This window comes from Lissotriton helveticus, chromosome 11, assembly GCF_964261635.1.
Source record: "Lissotriton helveticus chromosome 11, aLisHel1.1, whole genome shotgun sequence".
NCBI classification, from domain to species: Eukaryota; Metazoa; Chordata; class Amphibia; order Caudata; family Salamandridae; genus Lissotriton; species Lissotriton helveticus.
In genome coordinates, this window is record NC_136072.1 from 74,232,488 (window position 1) to 74,251,151 (window position 18,664).

The 18,664-nt window shown below is 40.8% G+C and overlaps 1 protein-coding gene across 2 annotated transcripts in view; it reads left to right on the plus strand.

Annotated features, from left to right (window-relative positions):
- The window catches only part of LOC144791099 (dehydrogenase/reductase SDR family member 4-like), a 194,971-nt gene that overhangs the window by 16,658 nt on the left and 159,649 nt on the right, over positions 1 to 18,664 (plus strand). The window contains exons 1-2 of one of the 2 annotated variants that reach the window (XM_078665756.1): positions 9,735 to 9,777; positions 10,659 to 10,838. In XM_078665756.1, coding sequence (XP_078521882.1) covers positions 9,752 to 9,777; positions 10,659 to 10,838 — 206 coding nt within the window. In that variant the 5' untranslated portion in view covers positions 9,735 to 9,751. Of the gene's footprint in view, positions 1 to 9,734; positions 9,778 to 10,658; positions 10,839 to 18,664 lie in introns of those variants that run through there. The other variant, XM_078665757.1, reaches the window with a different exon arrangement.

Here is an 18,664-nt window from a genome sequence, read left to right on the forward strand (position 1 = left end):
TACCATGATGAAACTTTGATACACATTGTGACAACATGTCCCCATTTGTTAGAAGAGCGGAAGACTCTTTTAAGACCTATTTTTAGCGAATTGGGGGTGAGAACATGTCGACACGCTAATATTACTTGTCTTACTGGGTCAACGCTTCCCCATATCACTCGATTTGTATAGTTCATCTTTATTGTCGAAAAAAAACTATTAGCCAAAACCGACTTGTTAGTTCTGTAATATGTTGTTCACGCAAGATGGCGATGACAATGAAAAGCATGTTTTTATTGTACTTTTAATAAGCCATGCCCAAATTTTATATCATAATTGTTACAGGGCTTACTAATTTTAAGACTGAAGATTAAGTGTTTTATATAAATGTTATGATAGGGTTTGGAAATTGCCTGCTAGCAACTTTGCACAATGCAATGTTGTCCTTTATTAATGCTGCAAAAATATTATATATATATTTTTTAAAAATCTGTTACATATGGTGTTTTATCTCTGTTTGTAATGATTTTTATTAATCATCAAATAAAGCAATTACTTACTTACGAGTGACAATGTACCCAACAAATGGTAAGCCCATGGGCAGGCTCCAATTCCCTAGCAGTAAACAATTTCTCTTGCAAGTTACTGAGCATGTGCTAGTGCATAAGCTTTCACAGGAGAGATCTAAAAACATTTCTAGTAATTCCCCAAAACAATCCATTAAACATCCTAAAAAAGTAGTTTCCCAATGAACATAAAGTACAAACATAAATGGTTGCAGATTGTGCAGCGCTTCAAGTCCAACAATGTGGTACATACGCTTTAACAAAATTCAATCATTTCAGCAAAAACAAAATATTGGTACAAGTTGCGATAGAAGAGTTATACACAAAAAGACACCAAGTAAAGGGTGGTGTCATTGTATACTGTGTGTGATTTGGTAGCTTTTTACCCAGCTAGTTATAGTAGACGTTTCAACACTATGACAATTAATTTGCGTGCCATCATGAAGACAATTTGAATTATTTGGAGCATCTGTGATGAAAAAGCTGACAAAGTCAGAGAACACAAAAAGGGTTCAGTTATATGCAACAGTAGTGAGAAGGAGAGTCTTTTGAGCTGGACAACTCAAGTAGGAAATTTTAGATCTCATAAAGAAGACGGTCCCTAGGGACAAGGAGTTAATAATATTCTGCAAAAAAGTACATAGACTGACTACTGGACCTGAGAAGAGTATTAAAGATATGGCCAAGTGTGTGCCTGCTGTGAAACAGATAGGTGAGGCCTGCCACTTTGAAGAGAAATTCCAAATTTGATAAAAGAGAAGAATGAAAGGGACTAAGCAGTTAAAAATAATTTTGTGTACAACACTTACCTCCTCTTGACTTTCAATGATGCATAAAGACAGTTGTAAGGCTGTGGTGTATGAGCTTAAACATTATATAGAGGCGTCTTTGGGAGGGGGGGAAGGTGAATGGCATGGACAGAGCTGAGTTCTACCAGACCATTGGAATGAGTAGGGTATTGTTGGTTGGGATGAATTACTCTGGGTGAAAGAGAAGGGACTGTAGAAGCATATCCATACCAGCTGTAGGGAGAACCGTGTTCAATAAAGCTATGACGTGTGATGAATTACACTGCTAGACATAGTGGAAGGAATGTCTTGCCCTCCACAAGAGCTGCAGGGATGGAGGCAGGCCGTTTGTTGCAGTGTTGCATGGATGTGTTTCTCGTTACTGTACATGTTTAATGTTGTAAGTACTGTGCAAACACTTGGGTGGACTGGTGTGTCCTAGAGGTTAGAGAAATAAATGACATGAACTGCCCCAGATATGATGTTTGGTGTTGATTCGGAATGTTGTTTGCCCTCTAAGCCCTGGGCCTCATTTACTACAAAATGACGCAGCGGAGCGCCTCAAGCCATTTTGCTGTGCCGGGCGGCATCATTTTAAAAACCCAGGGATGCATTTGAATTAACAACCCTACCACCCATTCGTATGCTTTGCCCTTCGTTGGAGCACAATTGGCTGCCATGGGCCATTGCAGGCGACCTTGTGTCATGTTGCAAGGATGCCTACATTGCGAGAATGATTGTTTTTGTGCAGGAAAGAACACATTCCTGCACAAAAACAATCATTGATGGAATTTTCCTCTTTTTATGCGCACTGCATTAGTCGTAGAAGAAGGAAAAACTAGGAGAAATAAAAGTAGTTCTCCTTGTTGCGTCACTCCTATGCCTCCCCTGGGGAGACATAGGATTCTTTTTTTGTGTTGAAATTGTTTATTAAGAAAATTTCAAATAAGTCACAAGTGCAGATACATATGCAGAGGAAGAGATGGAACACAGTATAAATGAGGAAGTTATTCATAAAATATAACAAAGGAGGCATAAAACAACACATCCTCTAGTATTCATAAGGCGAAATTCAGGGTAAAAAAGAAAAGAAAAGAGGAAAAGGAAAGAAAGAGAAAGGAAGCCCCAGAGTAACAAACTAGTTGTGAAGAGAGATGTAAGCAGGAAAAATAATAAGAAGCGGGAAAGAGAGAAGGAAGAGAAAATAAGCATGTTACAAGGAAGGTGAAGTTAAGGAGGAAGAGTAGTCGCAGAAGAAGAAGGAGTAGAGACAGAATCATTATCCACTGTGGTTTCCAGGAATGGGGACCATACTTGAAGAAAAATGGAAGCTTGGTCCTGTAGACTGTAAATTATACGTTCATAAGAGGCTGTTTGTATCATTGCCACCAACCATTCCTCCTGAGAAGGAGGTAAGGGAGATTTCCAATGACGCAATATACACATTTTTGCTGTGGCTAAAGCAGTATGGAGGAGACGGATCTGTGGTTTAGTAAACTTGGAAAGGCCACGAAAGTCATGTAGAATTATGTTTGCAGAGGTAAAGGGTAAGGGCAATGACATAGAATGAGCCAAAGTGTTTCGTACAAAAAGCCAAAATGATCTGGTACGAGGGCACTCACATATAATGTGCGTTATGTCACAGCCGGAAGCAGAACATCTCCAACACAAGGAATGCAAGAGTAACTTAGCATGATGTAATTTGACCGGAGACCAGTGCCATTCATGAAGAATTTTAAAAATACAAAATTTAAGGCGAGCTTCACGAACACCCTTATGTAATCCTTCCAAAATGAGATCCCATTGAGTATCTGAGCATGTCACCGAGAGGCGTGTTTGCCATTTCAATTAAAGAGCTTTCGAAAGGGGATGCGAAAATAGAGGGTGTAGAAAAGTCTTATAAAGACCAGAAGTGACACCCTTAAAAGTTCCCCATAAATTTAGGTAAGACAAAATAGGAGAAGCAGACAACAATTCAGGTGGGGAACTTAGATGTTTTGTGAGAGCTTGCTGAAGATGAGAATATTTACAGGATTGAGTGGGCGGTAGATGAAATTCCTCATGTAATTGGGAAAAGGATTTAAAATTGTCACCATGAAACAGTTGTTCCAGGGAATGAATACCAGCTTCCTGCAATAAAGGCCAGGATATAGTTCGACCTCGAACTCGAATAGCCGAATTAGACCATATAGGAGCATTAAAGTGAAGCCGCGAATTAGATTTAAGGAGACGGTGACTTCTTTGCCAAGACCTAAACATGGCAGATAAGATAGGATTTTTGGGATCAAGAGAACTGGAACCCTTGCCATATAAAAGGGACAAACCAGGGCCAGAAGCCAATAAATGGCGTTCAAGTGGCACCCACTGAGGGATGTCTTTAGACTTAGGTAAAAAGAAAGAAAGATGGGAAAGATGAAGGGCAAGGGAGTAGTGCTCAATAGAGGGAAGACCCAAACCTCCCTGCAATTGGTGGGATTTTAATTTTGCAAAGGTGAGACGCGGTTTAACTGTAACCCATATAAAAAGTTTAATTTTGGAATCAATGGACCGAAGAGTAGCCAAAGGAATAGTCAAAGGGAGCATACCCAGAACATAAAGAAAACGCGGTAGGGTGACCATCTTAATCGCCTGAACCCGTCCCCAAAGGGATAAACCCAGGGCCTTCCATTTATCGAAGTCCCTTTGCATTTGCGCAATCAAGGGAGTTAAATTGTCCGTGACAAAGTTATCCAACCCCCTATTGAGGAGTATTCCTAAGTACTTAAGCCGATAAGGTTGCCAGTGAAATGGAAAACCAGAGATTGCATCCTTTGTAGTACCAAGGGACATAGGTAAGGCTTCGCTTTTGTCCCAGTTTATCTTATAGCCAGAAAAAGAAGAAAAATCATCAATGACACGGAGGAGAGCAGGGAGCGATCGCGGAAGATTAGTAAGTGTAAGGAGAATATCGTCTGCATATAGATTTTTGAATGACCAATTGGAAGAGGAACACCCACCACAGCATCCGATTGATGAATTGCAGCAGCCAGAGGTTCCATAGCCAAAAGGAAAAGAAGAGGGGAGAGTGGACAACCTTTACGGGTACCCCGCCGAATAGGAAATGGAGTAGAGAGAAAACCTCCACAGTTAACTTGGGCATATGGGCTATCGTAAAGTAGTCGTACTTTGGCTATGAACTGATCACCTAATCCAAATTTTTGCATTATAGTAAAAAGGTATTCCCACTCAATGCGATCGAATGCTTTTTCAGCATCTAAAGAAAGAAGGAGGGCATCATCTGCAAGATTTTTACCGGACCATAGGGCATGGGAGAGAGTACGTAAATGATTGCGGGAGGAACGACCGGGAACAAAACCTACTTGGGAATTATGTATTAAAGAAGGCAAAACTTTGCGGAGTCGTGATGCTAGAATGCTGGCAAGAATCTTAACATCAGAATTTAAAAGAGATATAGGACGATAACTACTACACAATAGAGGATCCTTGCCAGGTTTTGGCAAGACTGCTATGATGGCTTTGTTAGAGATAGATCCAAGAGAAGACTCCTCCACGGCTTCCTCAAAGGCAGCATGAAGAGTATCAAGCATACTCTGACCAGTCCATTTAAAAAATTCAGGAGGGAAACCATCATCTCCCGGAGCTTTATGGTACGGTAAGGAAGATATAGCTGAAGAAATTTCCTCCTTCGTGATATTTCCCTCAAGTAATGCCCTGCCATCATCGGAGAGCCGCGGAAGATGAACTTCATCCAGAAATCTAGACATCACTATCTTATCTACCTGAGTGCCTGGGGAGTATAAAGATCTATAAAATGAGGCGAGTTCCTCAACTATCTCTTGTGGCCGAGTAAGGATATCACCACCGCTTGATCTTATTGCTGGAATCGCCATAGCGGCCTCTCTTTGGCGCAACTGCGCAGCCAATAACCGACCAGCTTTTTCTCCTTGTTCATAATGACGGCCTTTCATTTTTTGTAAGGCATATTCCGCCTTAGAAGTAAAAAGAGTATTGAGAGACATACGCGCCTGTTCCAATAACTTTCGGGTTTGGAGAGATGGTTGCGAAATATATAATTGAGAGAGTCGGTGAATATCCTTTTCCAATTCAGTCTGCTTGGCAGCATTCTTTTTATTATAAAGAGCAGCATCCTGCATAAGTTGGCCTCTAATGGTTGCCTTAGCAGCTGCCCAAACCGTTTGTTTAGAAGAAACCGAATCTGCATTATTCAGAAGATAATCACGTAAGTGGGATTGCAAAAGAAGTTTACCCGATGGCGTTTTATATTTGTTGATATTCAAACGCCACGATTTGCGCCCCGGATTCATAAGACCCAAATCTAGAGACAGAAGGACAGGAGAATGATCAGAAATAGCTGCCTCTAAAATCTTAGAATCAGTAACAAGTCGGACAGAATCTTGCGAAAGAAGAAAGTAATCAAGGCGCGAAAACGTACCGTGAGTAGAGGAAAAAAATGTATATTCTTTATCCTGTGGATGACTTAGTCTCCAGTGGTCAACCAGACCAGTGTCAGCAAGGATGTCACCTAAAATGGCTCGGTCAGAAGCGTTGATAGTGTCAATGCAACCCGTTCTGTCAAGAGCAGGATCCAGTGCTAAATTCCAATCACCACCAATGAGAAATTGAGAAGCATTTATTTCCGTAAGAAGACGATTTAGTCGAAGGAAAAATTTTTTTTTGGAACCAAGCAGAGCGTATACAGAACCAAGACAAAGGAACGAATTGCCAAGCTTCAATTTAACAAAAACATACCGACCTTCCGGATCCGACCATGTCTTTAAAATTGTGAAAGGAAGAGATTTCCGAAAAAGAATGGCGACTCCGCATTTACGAATAGGATTAGGATTGGTGGGATCAGGTTTAGAGACTGAACTATGAATGACTTTACCAACCCAATCTCTGCTGAGCTTACTAGACTCAATATCATCCAAATGAGTCTCCTGTAATAGAGCCACATCCACATGCTTAGAATGTAAATAGGAAAGAACTTTCTTACGTTTTATGTAATGGGTGAGGCCATGAACATTCCAAGAAACCACAGACAACGGATGGATAGAAGGCATGATAATAGAATTAAGTTAACAATAAGTGAGGAAAAGCAGAGAGAAAAAAAAAAAAGGGGAGAAATGTTACTCTGGGAGGGAAAAAGGAGAAGAAAAGAAGGAAAAAGAAAAGGAAAAATAAGTAAGAATAGTAGGAGAAAAGAGCAACCTGGACTGTTAACTACGGGTCTGGGTGCACTTACTTAGAGCAACGCCAGGGGGAACCGGACCCCCTTTGAGTAAAGAAGAATGGGGATCTAGAAGATAGATTTTAACATGAAATACATAAAGCATAAGAGAATAAAATATCCTCATAAACGTCTGGACCAACTGCTGAACGTCTCCACAGGAGTCCGTCACGAAATGTAATAAGAAGAATAACCAACACATCAAAACCCCCATCATCCTAAAGATTACATGGGGAGAACATGAAAATAGTGAAAAGAAGCAAAAAGGATAAAGCAAAGGGGAGATAAGATACAAACAGGAATGAGGGACATACCAACATTGTCACGAAAAAGGAGGGAACGAGATAGAAAGTAGAAGAAAAGGAGGAGAAACCCCCATAGAGTTGTACAACAGAGAAGAAACAAGGAAAAGTGATCAAGCACAAGTTTAAACCAAGAAAATAGTAAAACAAAGAACAGCAAATAAAACTGGAATAATGTATACATGAAACAAATGATGATAGGCATGGCAACAATAACAACACCATAGCTAGGGGAGTGAACAGGAGGAGAGAAAGATCTCTTGTGGGATGGGAACAGTCTTCTAGTATATAATAAGCAAACCCTGAAATAATTAAATAACTGTAAACTGTAAATCACATATTATCAGTAAATATAGAAGAACAATAGTGTACAAAATACTATATAGGACACTAAGGAGAGTGAATCTAATTATACCATGCATTAAAATCTGTAACGAGTAGAAAATAACACTAGAGCATGAAGCAACATATAAGAACAACAACACCATGCAGTAAAATCTCAGTGAGCTAAGCGAGCAACAAAAGCATTGTGAACAACAAACACTGCAATAAGCTTATAAAATAAGAAAAAGTAATAAGTAAAGCATTAAAAGAATGCAGTCAGCATCAAATGGCGTCTTAAGAGGCGATCTAGACACATCATGCAGTGCTAGGGAGTGTCAGTGGACAAATCAAGAAGCAGAGCAGTATCAACAACATGAGCGGCCATCAACTCATGGAAAAACAAAATCAGTAGAACACAAAAAGGAATTCAGTCAGCATCAGAGGGATTTTTAAGAGGCGATCTGGATTTGTCTCTGTGCTGCGTGTTAGTAAGAGATGAGACGGAATGTACAGCTGAGTCCCTCTCTTCTTGAGAGCGAGGCAAACGGGTGATATCCCTACCACGCTGCCTGAAGTCAGGAGAGGCGTTCAAATGAGATGGTGGCAAGTTTGTAGAGGAAGCCTTGGATGCAGAAGATTGAGTGTAGGAAGAAGATTGAGTTTCCATGTCATTGGACTTGATATCATCCAGGAACTGATGAAGCAGAGCAGGGTCATAAAAGTCTTTAGATTCCCCATTCCAGGTAATCCGAAAGCGCACAGGTTCAAATAGACCGTACTTGATATCCAGTTTGCGGAGTCTCGGCCGCAGGGAAAGAAATGCCTTCCTCCGGTCATTAGTCTCTTTAGAAAAATCTGCAGCCATATGAATGGTATGACCTTGGAAGATAAAGGAACCATGTGAGCGAGCCATTGATAAAATCTGTCTGGTCTGCTCATGCCGAAGAAAACAGGCAATAATTGGTCTGGATCTTGCAGAAGCTCCAGAACGTGGTGGACCAAGTCTGTGAGCACGCTGAATCTCAAGAGGAGGGGTAAAAGAAAGCCCAGTCAAAGTGGGGAGAGCGTCGCACAAAAATTTCTTCACGTCCTGCTTTTCAATATTTTCCGGAAATCCGAAAAAACGTATATTGTCTCTACGACTACGATCCTCCAAATCAATGATTTTACTGTGGAGAAAGAGTAAATCCTGATCCGAGCCTCTAGCAGAGTCCAACCGCCCCTCCATCTCCAACATTTTAGAGTCAATGGCATCAATCCTAGAATGAAAAGTAGTAAGTTCAGCCCGAATGGACTTAGTCTCCGCAGCCAATGACGTCATGGTAATATCCAAACCTTCCAAGCGACGGTTAACTCCAGAAAGTTCTTGTAGAATACGTTGCATAGTATCAGACAGAGTCTGGTTACTCTGAAGTGAGGAAGCCGGTGAGGAGGAAGATGACGCAGATCCATTACCTTTGTTTGTCGAAGTAGAAGGTTGCTTTACTACCTCAGTAAAAAGTGGCTGTTTAGGGCCACGACCTCCATTCTTATTATTGGACATGATATTGCGTCGTTGAGAAGATGACCTACAATAGCGAATTGACTTAACAGCAGAACAGGAGGCAATAATGGAACCAACCATGTAGTAAATGACAGAAGAGGCAGGGAAGCAAATGGAGGAAATAAATGACTGACCAACACAGGCAGCATGCAATTAACACTGGAGAATGATAAGCATTATAACATAGATAAGTAAGCGCCAAGTACTGCTACACCAAACCAGTATAATATGATATGAATCAAACATATGCGTCAAAACTATCTCAGAGAGAAAGCATGTATATGCATGAAAGGAAAATAACAATAGACCAATAAGGCCATGATAATAAGGTGGTGCGCATGCAAAAGGTACAGTAGTATAATAAAGAACAGAGTCATGAGGTATTGCAGAAAATGGAGTAACAAAATCCGATTGTGGAGAAAATGTTACCAGCTGGTAGGCAGAGGCAGGGTAATGAAAGACATAGAGGTCCTGTGAGAAAATGAAGAAGCGGTAGCAAACTGAGGCAAAATAGAGACTCCTGTCCAAAATACTACATAAGCCTCCAAAATATCGAAGGTACCATGAAAAATGTAAGTTCCAAGGTGTTCATTAGTATTTTTTTTATTCCATTCTTTTGGGGGGTATTACTGCATAACTTCAGCCTTTTGACCAGTCTCTTTCACCACTTAATTCTCAGAAAAAACCTCTGAAATGGCTTTGGAATAATGTTCCGTGTATTAAGAATAGCCTCAATGTTAGTCACAGCATTGTAAGAGTTAATAGGGCTCAGGCTCGAAGTTTGAAGAGGCGCGGCCTAAGGCGGGAGGAAGCCCGGCCCTGGAGTTGTTGAGGGCGCGGCTTACCCTGACAGGAAGCGCTGCGTCATGAACACGCACATCTCGGTGCACTCGTCTGGGCGGCCAGTCAGGACTTGAAATCGCTATAAATCAGCGAAATTCAGCGCTGCTCTGCAGAGATGACCGTCGCTGCATGCGTGAGTTCACCGCTGCCAAAGCAACATGAAGAGCGGGATCCCAGTGGGCAGGTAAGGCAGGAAAGCTCGTCAAGGGCCCGTCCCTCGGCAGAGCTCTCCCCTCAGGCGGCCATCTTCCTGCGTGGCCAGACCACGCCCCCCCGAGACATAGGATTCTGACACATCCCCAGCTTTACAAAACGCTGAAATGTGAGAATGTGTCAGGTTCCATGGATGATGCGTGGGAACACACACAGCTACACCCATTGAAAACCCCTTCTGAAGAGATTAATGCGTGAAAGGGGTCCAAATTTAAAAGTCCATTAAAAGTCACGCAGGGTGACTTTACGCGGCCTAGTAAATATGAGCAAGCCCACTGCGCCACCGGTGCCCTAAAAAAGCTGAAGCACTGGCAGCTCAATGGAACTTGCAAGTGAGGCCCCAGTATTTTGGTTCATATAGAACGTGATTCCCCTTATGTAAATAACTAACACTACGGCTAATGGCCTCTTTCCGAGTGATTTTGGACTTCAAAATGGAGCAATGGATTACTCGTTTTGCCAGTAAAATATTAAGTTGAAGAGAAAGGAGATCAGTGCCTTTTCTATGATGGGTTCCCTTTGGACCATTTACTAATTCCATAAAAAAGATTCTGCCCAACTGCCCTGTTCACCAGAGGGATATTAGGTGCATCTACTTTTGTTGCAGCTAAGGCACCAAGTAAATTATTGGGGAGTTTTAAACTAAGAAAAGAGGGGGCTACGCATTCCTCACGTTTTTTATCTATTGAAAATTTCTAGTATGAACATATTTATATATAGTTATCAAAGCAGCTTAACTACCCGTTACAGACATTAGAATAATACATGCGATAATATAGTGTGCTGCTAGGTATAACTATAACATATATATTAAACATTCCCTTAATCAATTTTTGTATTTTCATTCTACAGTAAGATGGTGACTATCATGGGAGCCAGAGGCAGATTCAGTTCATTTATCACATCTCATGGAATTCATCGACAGTCAGCGCTGATGAATCTTCGCTCCCTACGGAGGCTAAACAGCAGCACAGTAGAGTGGAGCGCTGTGCATGCTGGGAAAGTGGCGGTTATGACTGCTTCAACCGATGGGTAAAAACCCTTTAACAAATCTGATAATTCTTGGTGTGCTTGTAGATTGATTGATTATATCAAATAGCCATCAACATCGTTTTGAGGGTTCTTTTCTTTGGCTTTTTTTCTGTAGCCAGTTGGTCTCAATCTATGAACAGCAGTTGCTTGCTCTAAGTGCCTTATTCAGGGTAAGGATAGAGTAGTATCTTTATTACTACATTCAATACACTTCCGCTTAATCCCATCCATGCCAATAGACCCAAATCAGGCAGAAGACTTCCTATTTTTAAAGCAAAAAAATAGTTTTATTTTGGCTTTCACCCATCTAAAATTCCTTCTGTTTCAATAGAAGTCAGTGGGTGAAATACATTCTCTCGATTATGTTTTTTGAAATCTCCCACTTTCCTCATCTAAAATGTTGGCATGATTGTAATCAGCACTGAATGGAGAGGGTTTGGTGAGCACTGGATTGACTTGGAGAGGGAGAGAAAACTGGGAGAAATAGCTTCACATCTCTAGGTTCTGAAAGACTGGTTGGACTGGAGGAAAATCACATGTAAGGAGGAAGTCGCCTAGCTCCAGATCTACCAGATTTTCAGATGTGTCAATTGGCTCATCATTTTCACATTAGCCAGTCAGTATCTACCCGGTAATTGGATAGGGTAATTGTTGTGTTACCACAGAATATTGAGATCACACTCAGTAGATTTTCTAAACCCCAAAAGGAAACTGCAACATTTCATAGAAAAATAAGTAAACTGGAGGGTGTCTCTCACCACCCCCCTCTGAGTTATGCTTATATCAGTGAATCTCTTTTTCTGCAAGTGGTGTACTGAAACCGCACACTGAACAGTGAGATAACCACACCCAGAAATTCTAGTATGTGTATATACGGCCGAAACGCGTTGGTCTCTTGCCTGCACTGCTGGTGGAATTATATAAACAAGCATTAGAAATGCATTAGGTCTCGCATTTCTTTGACTTAAAGCTATTGGCATTGTAAACGTGCAAGACTCCCTGCAATGCATGCAGAACTTTGTAATTCTATTTTTATGTAGCGCTTACTACCCATGATGAGGCACTAAAACGCTAGCAGCATGCTTTATTAATAGCTCGACTAGATTTCCCCCTCCTTTGTGTTTTTTTTCCATTGGACACTGCTGCGTTCCTCACTTTGAGTGGCAAAGGAACCGCATAAAATACAAGTACAACACTAGAAAACTCAGGAATAAACAAAGCACGTTGTGTTGAAAATAAATGTGATTGGGTTGTGACTGAGTAAAGAGCCACCCCCAGATAAAACAAACGTGTACGAGTACCTACTATGCATGCAGCACTTTGGACTTGTATTTATATAGCCTATGAAGAGGCATTGAAGCGTGAGCAGCATGCTTTATATAAAGCTTTAATCAAAGTGTAACTAAAAATAACACAGTAACTGTAAAAGAGTAGTTTAATTCACAAGCATTCAGGGCTATACCTTAGAAAAAGAGCTGTACTTGAGATACCTTCGCTGAGCTCTGAACAAATGATGGGGAGTGGGAAATGCAGACTCCGTGGCAGACCCAGGTGCCTGCAGTAACAGCTCTGCAGCTTCAAAGACCCTCTGCCTCTTGACACCCAAAGGAAGATGCAGTGGGACCGACAGCGCAAGCAACAAATAGAAAAAAATCTATTTCTTTCCTTTTTGAACAATTGCGGAACCCGCGCTTTACTTTAGTGAATCGCAGGTGCAGCGATTGTTGAAAAAGCAAAGAAATAGATTTTTTTCTATTTGCTGAGTTTTTTAACAACCGCGGCACCCGCGCTTTACCTGTAGCCATGGTAAAGTAAAGCGCGGGTGCCACGATTGTTGAAAAAGCAAAGAAATAGATTTTTTTCTATTTGCTGAGTTTTTTAACAACCGTGGCACCCGCGCTTTACCAGTAGCCATGGTAAAGTAAAGCGCGGGTGTAGCAAATGTAAACAAAGAGGTTGGTGCCATCCCGTCAATAAATGGAGTCCTTTAATGTTCCAAACACTGGCCTTTCTATTGGGGGTGTGTGCTTTAGTCCGGGAATGGAGATTTTTGCTCCTTTTTGCATTGGTCACCCTGGGTGGAGGGGCATGAGTGCAGCCGCCGTCGGGCTTCGGGGGGGGTTCGAAGGGATAGTGTCGTCAAAGAGATGCTCAGGCACAGTAAGGGATGGGTTGAAGGAGGAGACTACAGAGGAGCAGGCTGCTGGTGGATGGGCAGGTCGCAGAGCTTTAGGTGAAAGGTGGAAGGATGGAGGGACGAGAATGCAGGGAGATGATGGGGTGAATCGCCTTCGCAGTGAACTGCCTAAAAACATTGAACAGTAAGCGAAGATGAGCAACTTAAAAACAGAACCTCTATGTCCCCCTCAGTAAGGCATCTTGCTATGGGCCCGGGAACTCTAACTATTAAACATACGCTAAACAACCAATGTCTAGCTACACATAATCCCAAAATTAATAAAAGACATTCACTCAATGTGAAAGCCGACCTTTCCGTTTCTATACCTTCTGTGTTTTGCTACTGTTCTAGTCCGCCATAAAAACCTCACAATAAAGATGCCGGTTTGTAATATAAAAACTGGACCTGTATGTGCAGCTAAGTGCCCGATATTGCTATCGCCCCGGAAAATAAATATTAAAAGCACAACAATGTTAAACTCCCACACCCAGCCACATTAAATACCCCAATTAAAAAAGCTAATTAACATCTGTAAAAATGTAGTTTTCTGTTTCCATACCTGTACTACTGTGTTACCATTTTGGCTGAAAAAAAGCCCACAATAATAAGCGCGAATTAGCAAGATAAAAACACAACATGTACGTACTCATAAACATATAAGAGAAAACACCGGACGTCCAGCTACACATAATCCCATAAAACCATACGGCGTCATTTTACTAGCTTTGCTGCGCAACTATTAGGCAAGCTTGATAATATAAGCAATAATATACTGTGCTCCAAAAAGGGTTTGGTATAATAGCAATGCTTGATAAAAGCTGCATAATGAATTCTAGCAAAAAGAGCATTTTTGTTTTATTTTAAAATGTGTGGAAGCAAGCATTAAAAGGGCAAAAGTACAAGATGTAGCTTTGTATTGTATAGTAACTTACCGTATATGTCAGCAACAGAAGTATTGAAGCATCCAGCTTTGGCAATGTATAGGTAAGGCTTTGGCTCAAGAAATGATTGCAAAAACGTGTTCTGTCCCATTTAAGTACATGGACAGGTAATAGACAAGGGAGTGCGCCTCGCGCTAAAAGTAAAAACAAAGTGTCAGCAAAAGTGAAAGCGTTTCCCTTACGGGAGCGAGCAGCGCCAGCAGCGATAATTGCTAACACATGGCGCCAGAGCTTTATCCCGCAAGGGAATCGCCAAATGTGCACGTGTTGCCATTTAAAGCAATGCAACGCGTGCACGTTTTTAGGGCGAAAAGTGAATCGCTTCCAAAAGGTCTTTTTCCTAAGCAGCGTATGCGCACTGCGTAGACGAGACCTAATAAAAAAGGACTTACAAGCTTGATGGTGCCTGTGCGGGTGAAAGCATGTGGTGGCAGAAGCCTCCCAATACTATTATGCAAAATCTAGCCTAGCGTATGAAGGAATGCAGCACACCAATCCATTTATTGTGCACTAACAAAACAACAACATACCCAACACCACGCCCCAGAAATACGTTTGTTGTCATCATGGACATAGATGAAAGACATTGTGCATTTCTAGGGGGCGTTGGGTATTGCACGCCAACATGACAAAGGCTGTCCTGGCAGAAATGCATTGTTTTGTTATTGCACAATAAACACTTGTGGACTGGTTTGCTGTGCCGCATTTCTTCGTCCGTTGGACTGGATTTTGCATGGAAAAAAACCCCAATTGTTATATATATATATATATATATATATATATATATATATATATATATATATATATATATATATATATATATATATATATATATATATATATATATATATCCAGTCACTTCGTCCGACGCCTACACGTCTCAATCCTTGTCTTGGGACTGCTTTCCAAAAAAGACGAACAAGTCAAACCCAATCCTGGTGCAACATTTCAGTGCTTTATTTTCTTCATAGAATTAACACCCAGCAAGCCCGCATGACGAGTTTCACCTCTAGCCAGAGGCTTGATCACATGATGTGCTGCTGAAACTGATAAGGGTACTTATAAAGCAAAACATAGGAGGTGGAGTTTAATAGTAACATCCTACCTTTCTTAATCCTGTAGAGATCTGTAAACATATTTGATTGTAACCATATTTTCATTTTCACAATTGAAGACATAGGGCCCGATGTAGGTAATCCCAGATTACCGATTCTTAAATACTGAATCATACCGATTCGGTATTTAAGAACTGGCAATCGGGATGTAGGTAATTTTACCGAATTAATTACCGAATCGGTATGATTCGGTAATTAATGAATCGGTATTTACCGATTCTGTAATTGCCATTGATTCCTATGGGCCTATAGGCCCATAGGAATCAATGTCAATTACCGAATCGGTAAATACCGATTCGGTAAAATTACCGAATTTGCAAGGGGGAAAGGGTGTCACTTTGACACCCTGTAGCACCCCTGATTCTGGCTTGTGTGCCATGTGGCACACATACATGCCCTTAAGGCATGTATGTGTGCCACATGGCACAGGTGCACATGCACAGATGTGCATGTACACAGGAATTCGTTATTTACCATGATATAGTATGTCATGGTAAATAACAAATTATTAAGGGCCGGTGGCACTGTTTTCAGTGCCACCTACATCACAAACTTGAGATTCGGTAAATTTACCGATTCGGTAATTTACAGAATCGGTAAATTTACCGATTCTGTATATATACCGATTCGGTACATTTAAGGCCCCCTACATCTCAATCACCAAATACCGGTCGGTAACGGCCGAAATCGGCCGTTACCGACCGGTATTTGGTGACCTACATCTGGCCCTCAGTGTCTTAATTTAGGCACAATATAGCAAATTGTGCAATTGTCGCAAAAAACTGAGCAAATTATGCAATATGAACTGTAAACATACTACAAAAAATAACACGTATCGACATTTATATAGAAGTTTGAATAAATATACAATAAAAGACTTAGGGCCAGATGTAGGTCACCAAATACCGGTCAGTAACGGCCGATTTCGGCCGTTACCGACTGGTATTTGGTGATTGAGATGTAGGGGGCCTTAAATGTACCGAATCGGTATATATACAGAATCGGTAAATTTACCGATTCTGTAAATTACCGAATCGGTAAATTTAACGAATCTCAAGTTTGTGATGTAGGTGGCACTGAAAACAGTGCCACCGGCCCTTAATAATTAGTTATTTACCATGACATACTACGTCATGGTAAATAACGAATTCCTGTGTACATGCACATCTGTGCATGTACACCTGTGCCATGTGGCACACATACATGCCTTAAGGGCATGTATGTGTGCCACATGGCAAACAAGCCAGAATCAGGGGTGCAACAGGGTGTCAAAGTGACACCCTGTCCCCCTTGCAAATTCGGTAATTTTACCGAATCGGTATTTACCGATTCGGTAATTGACATTGATTCCTATGGGCCTCAAGGCCCATGGGAATCAATGGCAATTACAGAATCGGTAAATACCGATTCATTAATTACCGAATCATACCGATTCGGTAATTAATTAGGTAAAATTACCTACATCCCGATTGCCAGTTCTTAAATACCGAATCGGTATGATTCGGTATTTAAGAATCGGTAATCTGGGATTACCTACATCGGGCCCATAGTGTCTAAATTAATTTAAACTTCTTCATGTCTTTAAAACCTAGCAGCAAAGGTCTGTGCAAACTAAGCAATATAAATGATGTTTAAAACTCAATTGATTTAAAAAAAAAAAACTCATTTTAGTATACAATAGTTTACACTTTTTTTAAAAAAATGGGAAAATTTCATATAGGGTACCAGAATCATACTAATAGGATTCGTCTTCCATTATGCCAATTCTATATTCATAAAAGTCCCAATCAGTAAAACCCAAACCCCAAAAGTGCAAATAGTGTGCAAAATATCATAGTATTAATACTATAATAAAAATGTTTAAAAATCATGGGGAACCAGGGAGGAGGGGATCATCATTTCATTGTTTCTCATTTAAACTACCGTTATCATATTTTGCTTAAAACACACCAAGAGATCAAGAGATCAATGTTCCAATGTTTACTATGCTACAAATATATAATCTGGGTTGTATCAAATGCAATCCCCCGGATACATAACATGTAATTTATGCATATAAAGAACTAAAGACATGTGTATAGATCTTCACTCGCATTAAGACCACCTGGGGTCTTACTGTCTAGTTCTAATATGTATCTGGTTTCCAGAAGACGAAGCATTGCTTCCCTATCGCCTCCTCTCTTTAACGGCATGATACAATCTATAACATAGTACTGTAGATGAATCGGATCACTTTTGTCGACACTTTCAAAATGCCGGGCCACCGGGTACATTTGATCCTTTCCCACGATGGCCCTCAGGTGTTGCAATATCCGCTTGTGAGCCCGTAGACGAGTACTGCCCACATATCTTAGCCCACAAGGGCATTGCAACATATAGACTGCAAAATCAGTCTTGCAGGTCAATCGTTTCTTAATTTCAACTGGTCTCTCTTTGAATGGTACTGTATAGTGGATTTTACTACATCAATGCTTGCATGCTTTACACACTAAGCATTTTTTAAAACCTCCACCAAGGGCCATCCAAGTGTTTGATACAGGTTTTTCAAGGATACTACTTACTAACCTATCAGCCATAGAGGTTGATTTCCTAAAGGTAATATCTGTTTTTTTTATTATATACTTCGCGATGACAGGATCCCCTGTCACCAGATTCCAGTTCTTATAGAAAATCTTCCTTATTTCCTTATGCTGTCTGTTGAAAGTAGTAATCACTCTAGGTGAAAGCTTAAGATTGCTTGCTGCCACAACAGTAGATTTTTTTTTATTTTTGACAGTCAAAGCTTCCTCCCTAGTTATTGCTATAGAGCGATTTATTGCCCTTTGGATTACCTTTGCTGAGTAACCCCGGGACAAAAATCGTTCCTTACTTTCCTTCTGAGCCTTATCACATTCTAGGTCTGTGCTACTTATCCTCCTGATTCGTAGCATTTCACCAAAAGGAATGCTACTTATTAGGTGTTGTGGATGCTGGCTAGACGCATGTAGCACTGTGTTCCCAGCAGTGGGCTTTCTGTGCATCCTAGTGGCCAGACCTGTGTCAGTTACGTAAACTTCCGTGTCTAAAAAAAACACTTTTTTTTCATCTATTGTGGAAGTGAATTCTAAATTAAGGGTATTGTTGTTTAACTTTTCCACAAAACTTTGGGCCTGTGTCAGTGATCCTCAACATATCAAAAACAAATCATCTATATACCTTAAATAAATAGGTACATGTTCCTGCATGGTAGCCAGAAGGTCACCCCTGAGGACCCGCTCCTCCCAAAGTCCCATGTGTAAACATACTAGACTTGGAGAAAAGCAGGCCCCCAATGGCGACCCCCCGAATCTGCTGATAAATCTGATCATTAAACAGAAAATAATTCTGTTCCAAGCAGATTTGGATCATTGATAATAGCATCTTATTGTGAGATGAAAAATTCATTGCTCTTTTGTTTAGATAATATTGGACAGCTTTGGTCCCATCAGTGTGTTTAATGGACGTATATAAGGAGGCTACGTCGAGTATCATAAGTAAACAATCAGAACTCCAAACTTTCTGATAAAGTCTGAGGTGTCCTGTACTTATGACCATAAACTTTTGACCCAATCC